The sequence below is a fragment of the Phyllobates terribilis genome, unplaced genomic scaffold (assembly GCF_046119375.1).
Source record: "Phyllobates terribilis strain yellow unplaced genomic scaffold, ASM4611937v1 Scaffold_1__5_contigs__length_1240528914, whole genome shotgun sequence".
NCBI classification, from domain to species: domain Eukaryota; kingdom Metazoa; phylum Chordata; class Amphibia; order Anura; family Dendrobatidae; genus Phyllobates; species Phyllobates terribilis.
The window spans coordinates 908740186-908756165 of NW_027362761.1; the positions used below are offsets into that span (position 1 = coordinate 908740186).

General features: G+C 40.5%; 1 protein-coding gene across 12 annotated transcripts in view; it reads left to right on the plus strand.

Annotated features, from left to right (window-relative positions):
- The window catches only part of BLTP1 (bridge-like lipid transfer protein family member 1), a 303862-nt gene that overhangs the window by 271673 nt on the left and 16209 nt on the right, over nucleotides 1–15980 (plus strand). For 11 of the 12 annotated variants that reach the window (XM_073641272.1, XM_073641292.1, XM_073641328.1 and 8 more), the window contains 8 exons: nucleotides 1835–2024; nucleotides 6441–6599; nucleotides 6903–7042; nucleotides 10660–10858; nucleotides 10954–11157; nucleotides 13543–13722; nucleotides 13903–14040; nucleotides 14872–15117. In XM_073641272.1, the coding sequence (XP_073497373.1) occupies nucleotides 1835–2024; nucleotides 6441–6599; nucleotides 6903–7042; nucleotides 10660–10858; nucleotides 10954–11157; nucleotides 13543–13722; nucleotides 13903–14040; nucleotides 14872–15117 (1456 nt within the window). The remainder of the gene's footprint in view (nucleotides 1–1834; nucleotides 2025–6440; nucleotides 6600–6902; nucleotides 7043–10659; nucleotides 10859–10953; nucleotides 11158–13542; nucleotides 13723–13902; nucleotides 14041–14871; nucleotides 15118–15980) is intronic. The other variant, XM_073641320.1, reaches the window with a different exon arrangement.

The following is a 15980-nucleotide window of genomic DNA, read 5'->3' on the forward strand; positions in this document are numbered from 1 at the left end:
CTATTTACCTGCAGATATAGAGTTAATTTGCAAGTAAATAGCATTTAAATCCTGCATAGCCGGCTTACTGGAAGCGCAACTACAGGGAGAAAATGACGTTTCTTCTCCCTGCAGTTGTTTGCTTCCAGTCTTTGGCGCGATGCAGGGAGTGGTTACAGTCACTGCTCGCAATACTATGAGCGTGATTATAATCAGCATCCTGCACTTTGATTGTCAGTCTGCTCTACAGCGTATTTAAAAAGGCACAAAATTTGAGCTTGGTTTAAGTTGGTATATATGCAGCACATAAATGCATGTTTCACAATGGCCATGAATCAGAAAAATCTACAAGAAGCAAAATGAACATAAACACTGCTGTAAATAAATAAAAAGCAAGTGCATTTATATAAAAAAGGACCCAGTCCTTTGTCTGCCCTTATTCACACATTGAGGTCAACTTTGACACATGGTAAGGTTTTTAATATTAGACAGAGTAGGTTCTATCCCGAACGGGTTTACCTTGTCGTTGGTGGGATAGCTTTCATACTATTTTTGATCAAAAACAGTGTTACTAAGAACCCTATTTTATATAAATGCACTTGCTTTTTATTTATTTACAGCAGTTTTTGTTCATTTTGCTTCTTGTAGGTTTTTCTACAACATATTTGTGCAAAGGAGGCTATCATCAATCAAAGTGGTGTGGAGCGATTGCAGCACGCTCACAGTATAGAGGGTGGTAATTAACCGCTTTCCACCCCGAGAGAGAATGGCTGGAGGAACACTGGAAAAACAGAGGAGAGACAGCACATCCATATTTCTTCAAATGAATCTTTATTATTAAATGTCCATTATAAAATGCTCAGCACTGATCCTCCACATGATGAAATCACTGACGCGTTTCTGGTGTTATTGCGCCCTTAAGTGTACAATTAAGGGGCAATAATGTCAGAAATGTGTTAGGTCATCATGTGGAGGATTATTGCTGAGCATTTTGTAATGGACATTTAGTATAGGAGATTAATTTTATGGAATATGGATGTGCTGTTTTTCCTTTATTTTTTTTAGTGTTGCAAATTGATACAGCCGTATTGACACCCATTTCTCTCTCAAACCAGGGTTATAGATATATTAAAGATATTTTTACAATATTACAGACATAAGGACTTTTATTTTTTAGACTGCAGGGAGAATATAACCTAATTTTCTCCCTGTAGCGACTGCTCCAGTAAGCCGACTGCACAGGATTTAAACGCTATTTATTTGAAGATTAACCCTATATCTAGATAAATTGCATTTCTGGATGTGACCGGTTCCCTTTAAAGGGGTTGTCAAGCGTTAAATGTTTTTTTCATGCATGGGTTGTTATAAAATACTGGGATTCTATGTCACCTGTTGTCAACCCCATAAATTTATCTCCAAGGTTTGCATGCCAGCATCGTTAGTGATAACTGCACCGTCTCATTGTCACTGAATCCTGTGACTGGAACAGCGCATAATCAGAGATTTCTCTCATGACGCGCTGCTTCACTCAGCTGACCGCTGCCACCAGTCACAGGCTTTGGTGGTCTTGTAACATCTGGTCTGCACAGTCAGCGTTTTTAATCCACTGAAGCGCCTTGCAATGGATGCACAGGGTGACAGTAGATGAGTATGGCTCCATTTGTTATTTTATTACAACCAAAGCCTAGGAAAACGCTGAACAAGCCTTTTAAGTTTTCGGTTTTAAGTGCTCAGTGTTCTGGGATTGAATGCTGCGGTGTCTTATCTACAGAAAATTAGAATGGTCTTCAACTTTGTGAAATGAAATGATAATATCCAACGATGTGAAATGAAATGATAATGTCCTTCTGTTTAGCTGCACTATAACTCGAAAACACTAAAGACCGAATCGCCAAATGCTTCAAGAGGATCATCTTTGCCAAGAACCCTTTCAAAAGAATCAAAGCTGTATGGTATGAAAGATACTGCAACATCTCCTTTACCTAGTACTATCCACAGCAAGACTAACACCTTATTACCACCCCCTCCCCCACCCATCCCCTCAGGTACTTTGTCTATTGTGTCTGGAACAACTTTCATTGTACGTTCTTTCATCATTAATGATTTGTAAACCTCCATGATCGATCATGTAGAGTTGTAACATTCTCTTTACATTTTACATAGCATGACTGTTTCCCTTACACTGCTGAAAAATGTACCATATTTATTTTAACAGCAAAAGCTAAATGAGATCATTCTTCTGCTGGAAGATTGAATTCATCAGATATATTTCAGCTTATGGCTATGTTTCTTTCACAATTTTGGCCTACATTTTTTTTTTTACTGTGATCTGCAACAAGAACAAATGCCGCTAAAGCAGGATGTAACTGAATACCTATATTGTTTGGTCTGGCTTCGGATGGTAAAAAATAGCAGTATACATACAGTACATACATATGGATAGGGGACAATTGCAACCTGTTAGTCTAGGTTCACACTTATCCAGTACTTTCAACTGAGAACTATGTCAGAGTTTCTCTCAGAATCGCCTAAAAACTGTATTCCAACAGGAGCCGTGATGGAACCACTCTTTTAAATGGACCTGATGGAGTCATTGTGGACACGGTCTGGCCTACATCATGGCAGTATTTGGGCACAAAATCAAACAAAACAAGTGAATGGCTCATTTGGAGCGCTTAGCTGTTAAAATACAGTTATATGAAAAAGTTTGGGCACCCCTATTAATCTTAAGCTTAATTTTTATAAAAATTGGTGTTTTTGCAACAGCTATTTCAGTTTGATATATGTAATAACTGTTTGACACAGTAATGTTTCTGCCTTGAAATGAGGTTTATTGTACTAGCAGAAAATGTGCAATCTGCATTCAAACAAAATTTGACAGGTGCATAAGTATGGGCACCCTTATCATTTTCTTGTTTTAAATACTCCTACCTACTTTTTACTGACTTACTAAAGCACTTTTTTTTTGTTTTGTAACCTCATTGAGCTTTGAACTTCATAGCCAGGTGTATGCAATCATGAGAAAAGCTACTTAAAGTGGCCACTTGCAAGTTGTTCTTTCTCCTGTTTGAATCTCCTCTGAAGAATGGCATCATGGGCTCCTCAAATCAACTGTCAAATGATCTGAAAACAAAGATTATTCAACATAGTTGTTCAGGGGAAGGATACAAAAAGCTGTCTCAGAGATTTAACCTGTCAGTTTCCACTGTGAGGAACATAGTAAAGAAATGGAAGAACACAGGGACAGTTCTTGTTAAGCCCAGAAGTGGCAGGCCAAGAAAAACATCAGAAAGGCGGAGAAGAAGAATGGTGAGATCAGTCAAGGACAATCCTCAGACCACCTCCAGAGAGCTGCAGCATCAACTTGCTGCAGATGGTGTCACTGTGCATCGGTCAACTATACAACGCACTTTGCACAAGGAGAAGCTGTATGGGAGAGTGATGCGAAAGAAGCCGTTTCTGCAAGCACGCCACAAACAGAGTCGGCTGAGGTATGCAAAAGCACATTTGGCGAAGCCAATTTCTTTTTGGAAGAAGGTCCTGTGGACTGATGAAACCAAGATTGAGCTGTTTGGTCATACAAAAAGGCGTTATGCATGGCGGCAAAAAAACACAGCATTCCAAGAAAAACACTTGCTACCCACAGTAAAATTTGGTGGAGGTTCCATCATGCTTTGGGACTGTGTGGCCAATGCCGGCACCGGGAATCTTGTTAAAGTTGAGGGACGCATGGATTCCACTCAGTATCAGCAGATTCTTGACAATAATGTTCAAGAATCAGTGATAAAGTTGAAGTTACGCAGGGGATGGATCTTTCAGCAAGACAATGATCCAAAATACCGCTCCAAATCTACTCAGGCATTCATGCAGAGGAACAATTACAATGTTCTGGAATGGCCATCCCAGTCCCCAGACCTGAATATCATTGAACATCTGTGGGATCATTTGAAGAGGGCTGTCCATGCTCGGTGACCATCAAACTTAACTGAACTGGAATTGTTTTGTAAAGAGGAATGGTCAAAAATACCTTCATCCAGGATCCAGGAATTCATTAAAAGCTACAGGAAGCGACTAGAGGCTGTTATTTTTGCAAAAGGAGGATCTACTAAATATTAATGTCACTTTTCTGGTGAGGTGCCCATACTTATGCACCTGTCAAATTTTGTTTGAATGCAGATTGCACATTTTCTGTTAGTACAAGAAACCTCATTTCAAGGCAGAAACATTACTGTGTCCAACAGTTATTACATATATCAAACTGAAATAGCTGTTGCAAAAACACCAATTTTTATAAAACATTAAGCTTAAGATTAATAGGGGTGCCCAAACTTTTTCATATAACTGTATGTGTTCAACTGTATGACAAAGACAGGCTCTGATTCGTTAAGGCTTTTACGCCAAAATTCTGGCATAAAAAGCTTTGAAAAGTCTCAAAATTTAGTAACATCATGAGGCTGTGCAAACATTTTGTGACTTTTGATGATTCCGCTCTATTTTGCCCTGCTCCAACAAAGTGGGCTGTGATGGAGCTTGGCAAGGCATAACGACCCCCAGTCATCAAATTCAGTGGTGCCTTATGTTACACCACAAATCTTAGCCAATACTTCTATAAAACATGAATGATGGATTGTTTTCACACCAGAATAGTGATATGAAAGTGGAAGCCATTTTTGATAGCTTCACTATTGTACGGCTTACCATCTATGTGTATGTGGGTGTCCCGACTTCATAGATGGCAGATATCAGGGGGAGAGTGTGCGTGGGAGGATCTGTTATCATTGATTTCAGTATTTTAATCCCCTCGCATGATAAACCATGAAACCACCACTAGCAGTGTCTTGTAGCTATCAATGTCACTTTCTCCATTGAGAGCACATGCACACTTGTCCCAGCTAAGTGTACTTGTGTATTGAGGAGTCAGGAGGAATCGCTGTTGGATGAATGGACCGCTTTCTAAGGTGTGTGGGCAACTATCAAATAACAAATCATTTCAAGTTTTCAAAAATTGTTCTACACATGTGTTGTGTAGAAGAATAATATTTCTCGTTTAAAGGGAATCTGTCGTTTTTGCTATCCCATCTGAGCACAGCATAATGTAAGGGCAGATGCACTTACTGGCTGCTGTCATTTTGATAAAATCACTGTTTTATCTGCTGCAGATCTACCAGTTCTCTGAATGCTGAGCTTTGTTTAACCTCTCCCACACCACTGATTGGCAGATTTCTGTGTACACTGTGCATAGGCAGAAAGCTACCAATCACTGTTGAAGGCAGGGTTATACTGAGCTCATGAATATGCTTGACTACCTGGCAACAGGTTTACTAGTCCTCTAATGATGATCTTCTGCTCAACAGTGATTTTATCAAAACTACAATCAGCAGCCAAGTAAGTGATACATCACTGGAATCAGGGTCTATGTCTCTACATTATGCTGCTCTCAGATTAGGTGGCAAATCCTGGTGACAGATTCCTTTTAAGAATCTTTTATCATAGCTCCTAAATAATTTACAAAATAATAGTGCTATCTATTAGGGCAGTATTTCCCAAACTCCAGTCCTCACTGCCCCGAACAGATCATGTTTTCAGGATTTCCATAGTATTGCACAGCTGAGAGAACCTGTAGGAATTTATGATGCATTGATAATAACTCCATCACCTGAGCAATACTAAGGAAATACTGAAATATTATGTCTTGGGTGGTCGTGAGGACTGGAGTTTGAGAAACTGGTTTAGATTGTCATCAGTACAGGAATCCCGTGATTGACCGCAGCGTAGCCCTATTGCACTAGTAAATAGACTACTGCTACGGTCACACGTTCAGTGTTTGGTCAGTATTTCACATCAGTATTTGTAAGCCAAAACCAGGTGAGGAACAATCAGAGGAAAAGTATAATAGAAACACATCACCACTTCTGTATTTATCACCCACTCCTGGTTTTGGCTTTCAAATACTGATGTGAAATACTGACCAAATACTGATAGTGGGACTGTAGCCTTATAGGATTGTTTAGGAGTGGTGCATTACTTCCCATCATTCTGTGGTTGCTCATAATCAGTGGATTAATAAGATATCTTACCATTGCCTTCATGTATTACCTTCACGCTTTGGGAATATTTTAAGCTTATACATTTAATGAGGATCATTGCAACTGCATGAATGTATGAGATTCCACTGAATTGGGCCAGGTTTTACCTAAAAAGCTTAAGCATTTATATAAAGCTGTATTTGATTTCAGGACATGCACTCTGCTGCTAAATGTCACAACTCTTGCATAGGGAAAAGAGAGTGGTGCACCAGTTTTAATAAATCTCCCCCAGTATGTCTCTCAGGGGAGTTTGTTCTTTGTCCTGCCCTATTACCTGGAGAATAAGGGTCAGGTTGTGCAAGCTAAATATTAAAGTTTACCATTTTATGTTTCATTAGTGGCTTCAGCATTAGTAATATATTTTTTACTTTGCAGCTAAAGGAAAGGGAAGTGGAGTGAAAACGGCAAAGTTATATGCCTGGGTCGCCTTACAGTCACTACCGGAAGAAATGGTCATCAGTCCAAATCTGCTTGACTTTTTAGAGAAAGCTTTGGAAACTATACCAATCACACCCATTGAAAGAAACTATGCAGGTAGACTTTTGGCGTCATGATCATGTGTTTTGGAAGCTTGTGATAATTAAAGATATTTTTCCATGCTAACTTATCTTGGTATTGTCTGTTGCCTCTATTAGGGCATTTTAAAGTTGTAAAGGAAAGTCACTCTAGTCTCTGTTATTCTGAATAGTGGGTAGAAGCAAAGAGTGTGTCTGACACAGTGGAGAACCCAACACAGATGACCTATTCATATTGATGTCCTGTGATTCCCACCCCAACATATTTTCCTATATCTATATGTAGAATTAATGTGGCAAATGCATATTTTTTTGCTAACAGCGGTAAGCACCCAAGATGAAGATATTGGGCAATTTGACCTCCAGGATCCCCTAGAGGAATCAACAACTTCATTGGTGTCATCTTCAACATCCGCTTACTCATCGTTTCCTGTTGATGTGGTTGTGTATGTTAGAGTTCAGGTATGTTTTATATTTTTTATGTAGAGATTATATGCTTTTCCAGCTTTATGACAGGTCATTACCATGTTTAATACACTGCTCAAAAAAATAAAGGGAACACTCAAATAACACATCCTAGAACTGAATGAATGAAATATTCTCATTGAGTACGTTGTTCTGTACAAAGTTGAATGTGCTGACAACAAAATCACACAAAAATCATCAATGGAAATCAAATGTATTAACCAATGGAGGCCTGGATTTGGAGTCACCCCCAAAATGAAAGTGGAAAAACACACTACAGGCTGATCCAACTTTGATGTAATGTCCTTAAAACAAGTCAAAATGAGTCTCAGTATTGTGTGTGGCCTCCACGTACCTGTATGACCTCCCTACAACGCCTGGGCATGCTCCTGATGAGGTTGTGGATGGTCTCCTGTGGGATTTCCTCCCAGACCTGGACTAAAGCATCCGCCATCACCTGGACAGTATGTGGTGCAATGTGACGTTGGTGGATGGAGTGAGACATGATGTCCCAGATGTGCTCAATCGGATTCAGGTCTGGGGAACGGGTGGGCCAGTCCATAGCTTCAATACCTTCATCTTGCAGGAACTGCTGACACACTCCAGCCACATGAGGTCTGGCATTGTCCTGCATTAGGAGGAACCCAGGGCCAACCGCACCAACATATGGTCTCACAAGGGGTCTGAGGATCTCATCTCGGTACCTAATGGCAGTCAGGCTACATCTGGCGAGCACATGGAGCGCTGTGCGGCCCTCCAAAGAAATGCCACCACACACTATTACTGACCCACTGCCAAACCAGTCATGCTGAAGGATGTTGCAGGCAGCAGATCGCTCTCAACAGCATCTCCAGACTGTCACGTCTGTCACATGTGCTCAGTTTGAACCTGCTTTCATCTGTGAAGAGCACAGGGCGCCAGTGGCAACTTTGCCAATCCTGGTGTTCTGTGGCAAATGCCAAGCGTCCTGCACGGTGTTGGGCTGTGAACACAACCCCCATCTGTAGACGTCGGGCCCTCACACCACCCTTATGGTGTCGGTTTCTAACCGTTTGTGCAGACACATGCACATTTGTGGCCTGCTGGAGGTCATTTTGCAGGGCTCTGGCAGTGCTCCTCCTGTTCCTCCTTGCACAAAGGCGGAGGTAGCGGTCCTGCTGCTGGGTTGTTGCCCTCCTACGGCCCCCTCCATGTCTCCTGGTGTACTGGCCTGTCTCCTGGTAGCGCCCCAAGCCTCTGGACACTACGCTGACAGACACAGCAAACCTTCCTGCCACAGCTCGCATTGATGTGCCATCCTGGATGAGCTGCATTAACTGAACAACTTCTGTGGGTTGTAGAGTCTGTCTCATGCTACCATGAGTGTGAAAGCACAACCAACATTCAAAAGAGACCAAAACATCAGCCAGAAAGCATTGGTACTGAGATGTGGTCTGTGGTCCCCACCTGCAGAACCACTCCTTTTATTGAGCTTGTCTTGATAATTGCCAATAATTTCCATCTATTGTCTACTCCATTTGCACAACAGCATGTGAAATTGATTGTCAATCAGTGTTGCTTCCTAAGTGGACAGTTTTATTTCACAGAAGTTTGATTTACTTGGAGTTATATTCTGTTGTTTAAGTGTTCCCTTTATTTTTTTGAGCAGTGTAAATCTGGTATCGCTATAATTGGGCCGACATAAAAAATAAAGTTGACTAATCACTTATACCACACGAGGAACGGCATAAAAAACAAAACCAATGCTAAAAAAAATAAAACCCGCTGTTGATTTGTTCATTCTGCCTCCCAAAGTTAGCAGTATGGCTCTGCTCACATTTATCCTGCGCTGAACGCTTACATCGGGGTTTCGGTGTTTCAGTGTTGCTTCCTAAGTGGACAGTTTGATTTCACAGAAGTTTGATTTATATTCTCTTGTTTAAGTGTTCCCTTTATTTTTTTGAGCAGTGTATAAAAAAGCCAAGCTAAGAACATGTTTTTCTTATGAACTTGTTTAATTGAATTTGAATAATTGTCATCAAAAACTTTGCCTCAAATATCATAGATCTGGTATTGAGAGATTTCTCTGATGTTTTTTTTACTTACTGTTTCTGCATTAGCTGTTGTTCAGTATTTTAAACAGGGACCTTTTAAGAACCAGGGAATAAATGGGATGAGCAGAGAGCCGTGGAGACTAGAACCTGGAGACTAGAACCTTGTGATGAGTGATATTTAGTACTACAGGGAGAGGGATGTGATGTGTGATACTTAGAACTACAGGGAGAGGGATGTGATGAGTGATATTTAGTACTACCGAGAGAGGGATGTGATGAGTGATATTTAGTACTACAGGGAGAGGGATGTGATGAGTGATATTTAGTACTACAGGGAAAGGGATGTGATGAGTGATATTCAGTACTACAGGGAGAGGGATGTGATGTGTGATACTTAGTACTACAGGGAGAGGGATGTGATGAGTGATATTTAGTACTACAGGGAGAGGGATGTGATGAGTGATATTTAGTACTACAGAGAGAGGGATGTGATGAGTGATATTTAGTACTACAGAGAGAGGGATGTGATGAGTGATATTTAGTACTACAGGGAAAGGGATGTGATGAGTGATATTCAGTACTACAGGGAGAGGGATGTGATGTGTGATACTTAGTACTACAGGGAGAGGGATGTGATGAGTGATATTTAGTACTACAGGGAGAGGGATGTGATGAGTGATATTTAGTACTACAGAGAGAGGGATGTGATGAGTGATATTTAGTACTACAGAGAGAGGGATGTGATGAGTGATATTTAGTACTACAGGGAGAGGGATGTGATGAGTGATATTTAGTACTACAGGGAAAGGGATGTGATGAGTGATATTCAGTACTACAGGGAGAGGGATGTGATGTGTGATACTTAGTACTACAGGGAGAGGGATGTGATGAGTGATATTTAGTACTACAGGGAGAGGGATGTGATGAGTGATATTTAGTACTACAGGGAGAGGGATGTGATGAGTGATATTTAGTACTACAGGGAAAGGGATGTGATGAGTGATATTCAGTACTACAGGGAGAGGGATGTGATGTGTGATACTTAGTACTACAGGGAGAGGGATGTGATGAGTGATATTTAGTACTACAGGGAGAGGGATGTGATGAGTGATATTTAGTACTACAGAGAGAGGGATGTGATGAGTGATATTTAGTACTACAGAGAGAGGGATGTGATGAGTGATATTTAGTACTACAGGGAGAGGGATGTGATGAGTGATATTTAGTACTACAGGGAAAGGGATGTGATGAGTGATATTTAGTACTACAGGGAAAGGGATGTATTCACATGTTGAACTTAGAAGACATCACATAAGCAGACGTCTTGGATCGGGAGCATGGTCATATGACTACATGCTAAACTCGTTTATGGAGTCATCTCCGCTAGAGACAATAGTGCAATAGAAAGTAATGTTCCTCAATGTGACTTATACACATAATGTAAAAAGAAAACACCTTTAATGCAACATTTATTCATTTGTTTTAGGGATCAGTGGGAGTTTGGGAATTCAGAATCTTAGTGAAATGACTTTTGTAAAAGATTTAGTAAATGAGTTTAGATTATTATTTTATCTTCTTCAGCCCTCCCAGATTAAGTTTAGCTGCCTACCAGTCTCACGTGTTGAATGCATGCTGAAGCTTCCATCATTAGACCTTGTGTTCTCCTCAAATCGAAGTGAACTAGAAACACTAGGAGTAACACATCCTTCAGATTCCAGCGTTGGTAATCTCTCAATGCCGAGTGGATCAAAACCGGCCCTGAACAAACTAGGAACAGCAGGTACGCACTGTATATTGCACTTTGTAAACAATTTTGCATTTGATTCTTCCTTTCAAAATAGAGGCTTCATGATATTCTAATTTACAAATTTCCAGGACCATCCCCCGGGCTGGGAAGCCCTCTAGGAAGAACACGGCACAGCAGTAGCCAATCAGATCTTACCAGTTCAAGCAGCAACTCGTCAGGGCTGAGCTTCACAGCATGCATGTCTGATTTTTCTCTATACGTGTTTCATCCTTATGGAGCTGGCAAGCAGAAATCTGCAGTTTCTGGTCTTGCTCCAGGACCCAGTGGTTTAGGTATGATCAGTGTCCAGGTACTATAGTTACATAATTTCCATAATTTACCTGTGTATATAATGATAATCCAAGTAGCCCTTAAAGGGAATCTGTTGGTTGGATCAACCCTCAAAAGCTGTCTAAATGGGCATGTAAGTAATAGGAAGCTGAATAAATTGATAACCTTGATATCTGCGATATGATGTCTTCTTCCAGAGGAATTCACATTTTTCTTATATGTAAATGAACTGTTAAAGATTATGGGCCGGACTCTGATCTGCATGAAAATCTGACTCTCGAGCTTATTTTAAATGAAAGGAGGAGTTACCAGTGTGAGCCATGTAACTAACACAGGACCGAAGAACTGAACTTTGTCTCATAACAAACACATTAGCAGCTGCAGCTCTCACGGCTCTGCTGTAATGTAACACTATTGCACCACTGTCTGCCTGTGAGAAACCTACAGATCTGTCAGTTAAGGTTCCCTCACATCTGCATATAAAAAAATTGCTCCGATTTTCAGAACGAAAGTAAGACATATGTTATGCGAGTGTGTGATCTTTATTTTTTTTCCTCTCCTAGCATCAATGATGTCCCAATGAAATGCGTATGCAATGCATTTTTAACAACATCTTTTACATACTATAATGCTCTATGTAACTTAAATGAAGAAATCTTATATAAATGTATAGATAGATAGATGATAGAAAGATATTAGATATATAATAAATACATAGATAGATAGATATTAGAGAGATAGATTGTATATATATATAGAATAGATAGAATAGCTAATTTCCTGTAGATATATAATTTCACAAGCCTCCTAGATATTATAAAATTGCACCCTTTATTGCCTTTCATGTGGCGTTTATTCTACAGTTTTTTAGGCTTGTTTAACCAAATAAAAAAATGACGTGGGGTCCCCCGTATTTTATGAAACTAGCAAAAGTAAAGCAGACAGCTGTGAGCTGATATTATCAGGCTGGGATGTCCCTGATTATTGGCCCCTTCCTAGCCTAAAAATACAAGCCTGCTGCTGCCCCAGAAGTGGCGCATCTCATGAGATGCTCCCATTTCTGACGCTTCGCCTTCGCTCTCCCCTATTGCTTTGGTGCGTTGGCAATCTGGGTAATGGGGCTTGGGGTTGATGTCACACTTTCCCTGGTTCACTACTTTATTAAAAAAAAAAAAAAAAAAAAAAAGCAGGTCCATGGAATATGACGTAGTCCAAAAATGGAAACCTGAAAAACATAAAACTTTAGAGATGCAAACAAGAAACTGTCTCTAGTTCACCAATTTATTCGAAAATTTGGGTCCCCCGCAGGTTCGATGTAGTCCAGCGCTTCCCTCGACGTTCCCCAATTCTGTCGTTAAAAGCCTGTGGATTCTTGTTCTGAGTCTCCATAGGCTTTTAGCAGCAGCCACTCCCGGCTCACGCTGCGCTCCACAAGACCCGGCAGCTCTGATCAGCGGTGACGTCTGTAACGTTACCGCTCATCAGAGTCGCCAAGTCTCACAGAGGGCAGCGCGACTCGCCAACTCTGATGATGAGCGTTATGGTTACTGACGGCACCGCTGTTCACAGTCTCATCCAATATATATGTGGTCACTTGCAGCATTCTGCAATTTTTTCCTAAGCCGATTACAGCCGAGGAAAAACTCGCAGATCAGCACTGACTCATTGAATAACATTGGTCAGAGTGCAAAGTGATTTTTTTTCTCGCATTGCACTCGCCTGATTTGTACGCTAATGCGAGTGAGCCCTTCTAATCACACACAGCCCTGCAGAGAGCGGCCATTACACATCACACTGGTAATGTCCCTTTTATTTACAATAATCTCTGGAGGCAGATTGTCATGTAGATCAGTGTCCAGCCATAGCCTGGAACAGCTCATTTACATATAAGAAATTGTGGCTTTATCTGGAACAAGACATCAGATTGCAGATATCAAGGTATCATTATATTCAGCTTCCTATGACCTACATGGCCTCATAGACGGCTTAGGAGGGTTGATCCTACTGACAGATTCCCTTTAACCCTTTTACTATGCAGGTTTCAAGTGGCCTCGTAGATTTAGGTCTTCTATTCATAACACTGATGTATTAGCCAGTAGAGAGAGAGTGCCTACAAAGGGTGTCTCTCGCTCTTGAGGATCCTGTACATCTGAGTGTTACATAGACAGTTCATCAATGTTATCAATGCTTCATTTGTCCTGTGGTGGTGCAGAGGGATCAAACACTGCTAAGTTCCAGCCAAGATTATATCCCTTTGCTGTAGGGCACAGCAGTGGGAATGAATCTCCTATAGAAAATAAAAGGCTTTCCACAGCAAAGGAAAAAAACTTTCAATTTGTGTTTTTATTTTAGCTGTAATTAATTCAAACCAAATGTCTTATTTGTAGGACACGTTGATGAAGAACCTTCATCAGTAACTGGCCGTAAAGACTCCCTCAGTATTAATCTGGAGTTCGTCAAAGTCAGCTTGTCTAGAATGAGACGCTCAGGAGGAACATCTTTCTTTGAAAATGTGTCGCCTAATAAAGCCTCAAGTAAAATGGACACCACTTTAATAAACATCTCCGGTACTTATTTTTATGAAAGTATTAGTAAAGAATAAGAGAACACCAAAACATAGAAATATTTAAGTCAATGGAAGACAATGCAATGTGGCATAGCGCTGTGATTGATATGAATGTAGTAGGCATCGGGTAGTATATTCTCAGGTTGAACTTTGAAAGCTTGTCATATTTTTCCTCCTATAGCTGTCTGTGATATAGGCTCTGCTTCATTCAAGTATGACATGCGCCGTCTCAGTGAAATTTTGGCATTTCCAAGGGCATGGTACAGAAGGAGCATTGCAAGACGACTTTTTCTTGGTGACCAGACCATCAATTTACCAAGTAAGTTAAAATACAATTCTCTGTACTGAGCACATTTACTGGAACCATTATAATCTCAGCCGGGGTGCAGGTACCAATTGAGTGACATCCTAACTGTCAGATTGTAAAGTTTGGTTTTTGACTCCTACTGATATGAAAGATTGATTTCATGCTATAGTAAATGATAGATTTTTTTATCCACTAATAATGTGAATTTAACAAAAAGGGGAGAACCCCATATTGAAATCCCTTTCTAACAAGCCATAAAATGTAGCTTTTATTAATTGTATTTAAAATGCATTCAGAGTATTGTTAAAATATTCTCCTTAATCTGCCTATAATTACTGATTTTGTGGTAGCCACCTATATTAATTCAGTTGATGACACCCAGGGGTGTCATCACTTATATAGCAGAATAGGACAAGTAATATTTAGAGTACACGTCCCCCCAACATGTTTCACCGCATGTTCGGGGTCATCAGGGGATGGGACACTGGCATGAATGGATGGGACCCCTGATGACATGCGGTGAAACATTTTGAGGGGACGTGTGCTCTAAATATTACTTGTCCTATTCTGCTATATAAGTGATGACACTCCTGAGTGTCATCAACTGAATTAATATAAGTGGCTACCACAAAATCAATATAGGCAGATTATGGACGATATTTCAACAATACCCTGAATGCGTTTTAAATACAAATAATAAAAGTGAAGTTTTATGGCTTGTTAGAGAGAGGATTTTAATATGGGGTTCTCCCCTTTTTGTTAATTCTGAATATATTCTTCCCAGGCCATTTCTTTCCCCTTTTTGATTTGTCATACAGTAACAATGTGTCTTTTTTTTCCCAGCTTCTGGACCTGGAACGCCCGATTCTGTTGAGGGAGTAAATCAGCATCTTTCTCCTGAATCTTCTCGCAAAGCTTACTGTAGAACTTGGGAGCAGCCCAGCCAGTCAGCATCATTCAGCCACATGGCACAGTCACCCAATGTGTTTAATGAACACGCACCAAACACCAGCATGTCTCCTGCCTCCTTAAAATCTCCAGCTGTGACTAGATCTAGAAGTGTGTCTGACTCCTCAGTGCCACGCAGGGGTATGTATCCTATCAGAGAAGCAAAGGTCGTCATTGTACCCATCTGCCATGTATGGAGACAACACTATTGGCAATGGCAGATGGTAGGAGAGAAGCTTTCTTACAGGTTTCTCCTTGGGACTCAAGAGCTTCTAGTTATGCTTCTAATCTTGTGTAATATTAAATGGTATTATACACTTTATACAAACCTACAAATCTGTGTGTAATGTTTTACATCTTTAATGTAGCTAGTAAAACATGCCAGTGTATATCAGGGAATTGCAGGGAAAATGAGAAAAAATCAAGAAGTCATCTAAAATAAAAAAAAAACAAAACAAACAAAAGCAGAATGTCAACCATCAGACATGAAATACTGGACATCATTTATAAAAGTGAATTTGTTAGAGAAAACAAATATTACCGTGCTGTAAGCACTGTTAACCTACTCAGAAACTTTAAAGGGTTACGGACACCTTTCGACATGGGGGGGAAGATTTTTACATATGTGAGTGGTTTAATAAAAGTGCACTATGTTTCTGTCTGCAGCCTTTATTCCTGCATTCATTCAGACCCCAGTTTGCAGCTTGATCCACGTTTTGGATATTTCTCTTGTGGGAGTGTCCTCCCAGCAATATAGGCTGGATGTGAGGCCTGTTTGGATCCAGGGTGCTGCTGTCTTCATTAGCTCATATATCAGCAGTTATTATCCTGCATTTATTGCCTCCTTGTGTGTTTTAGCAAAATAGCAGGGAAGAGGGAGAGGGAAAAAATATCAGCTCACCCGTTAGTAGACAGCTGGAGGCTCTGTGTTAGAGGTGATCCGACAGCGGAATAGCCTTGGTTCCAGGCAATCACTTGGAATATAGAGCAAGGAAAAAGAGAGC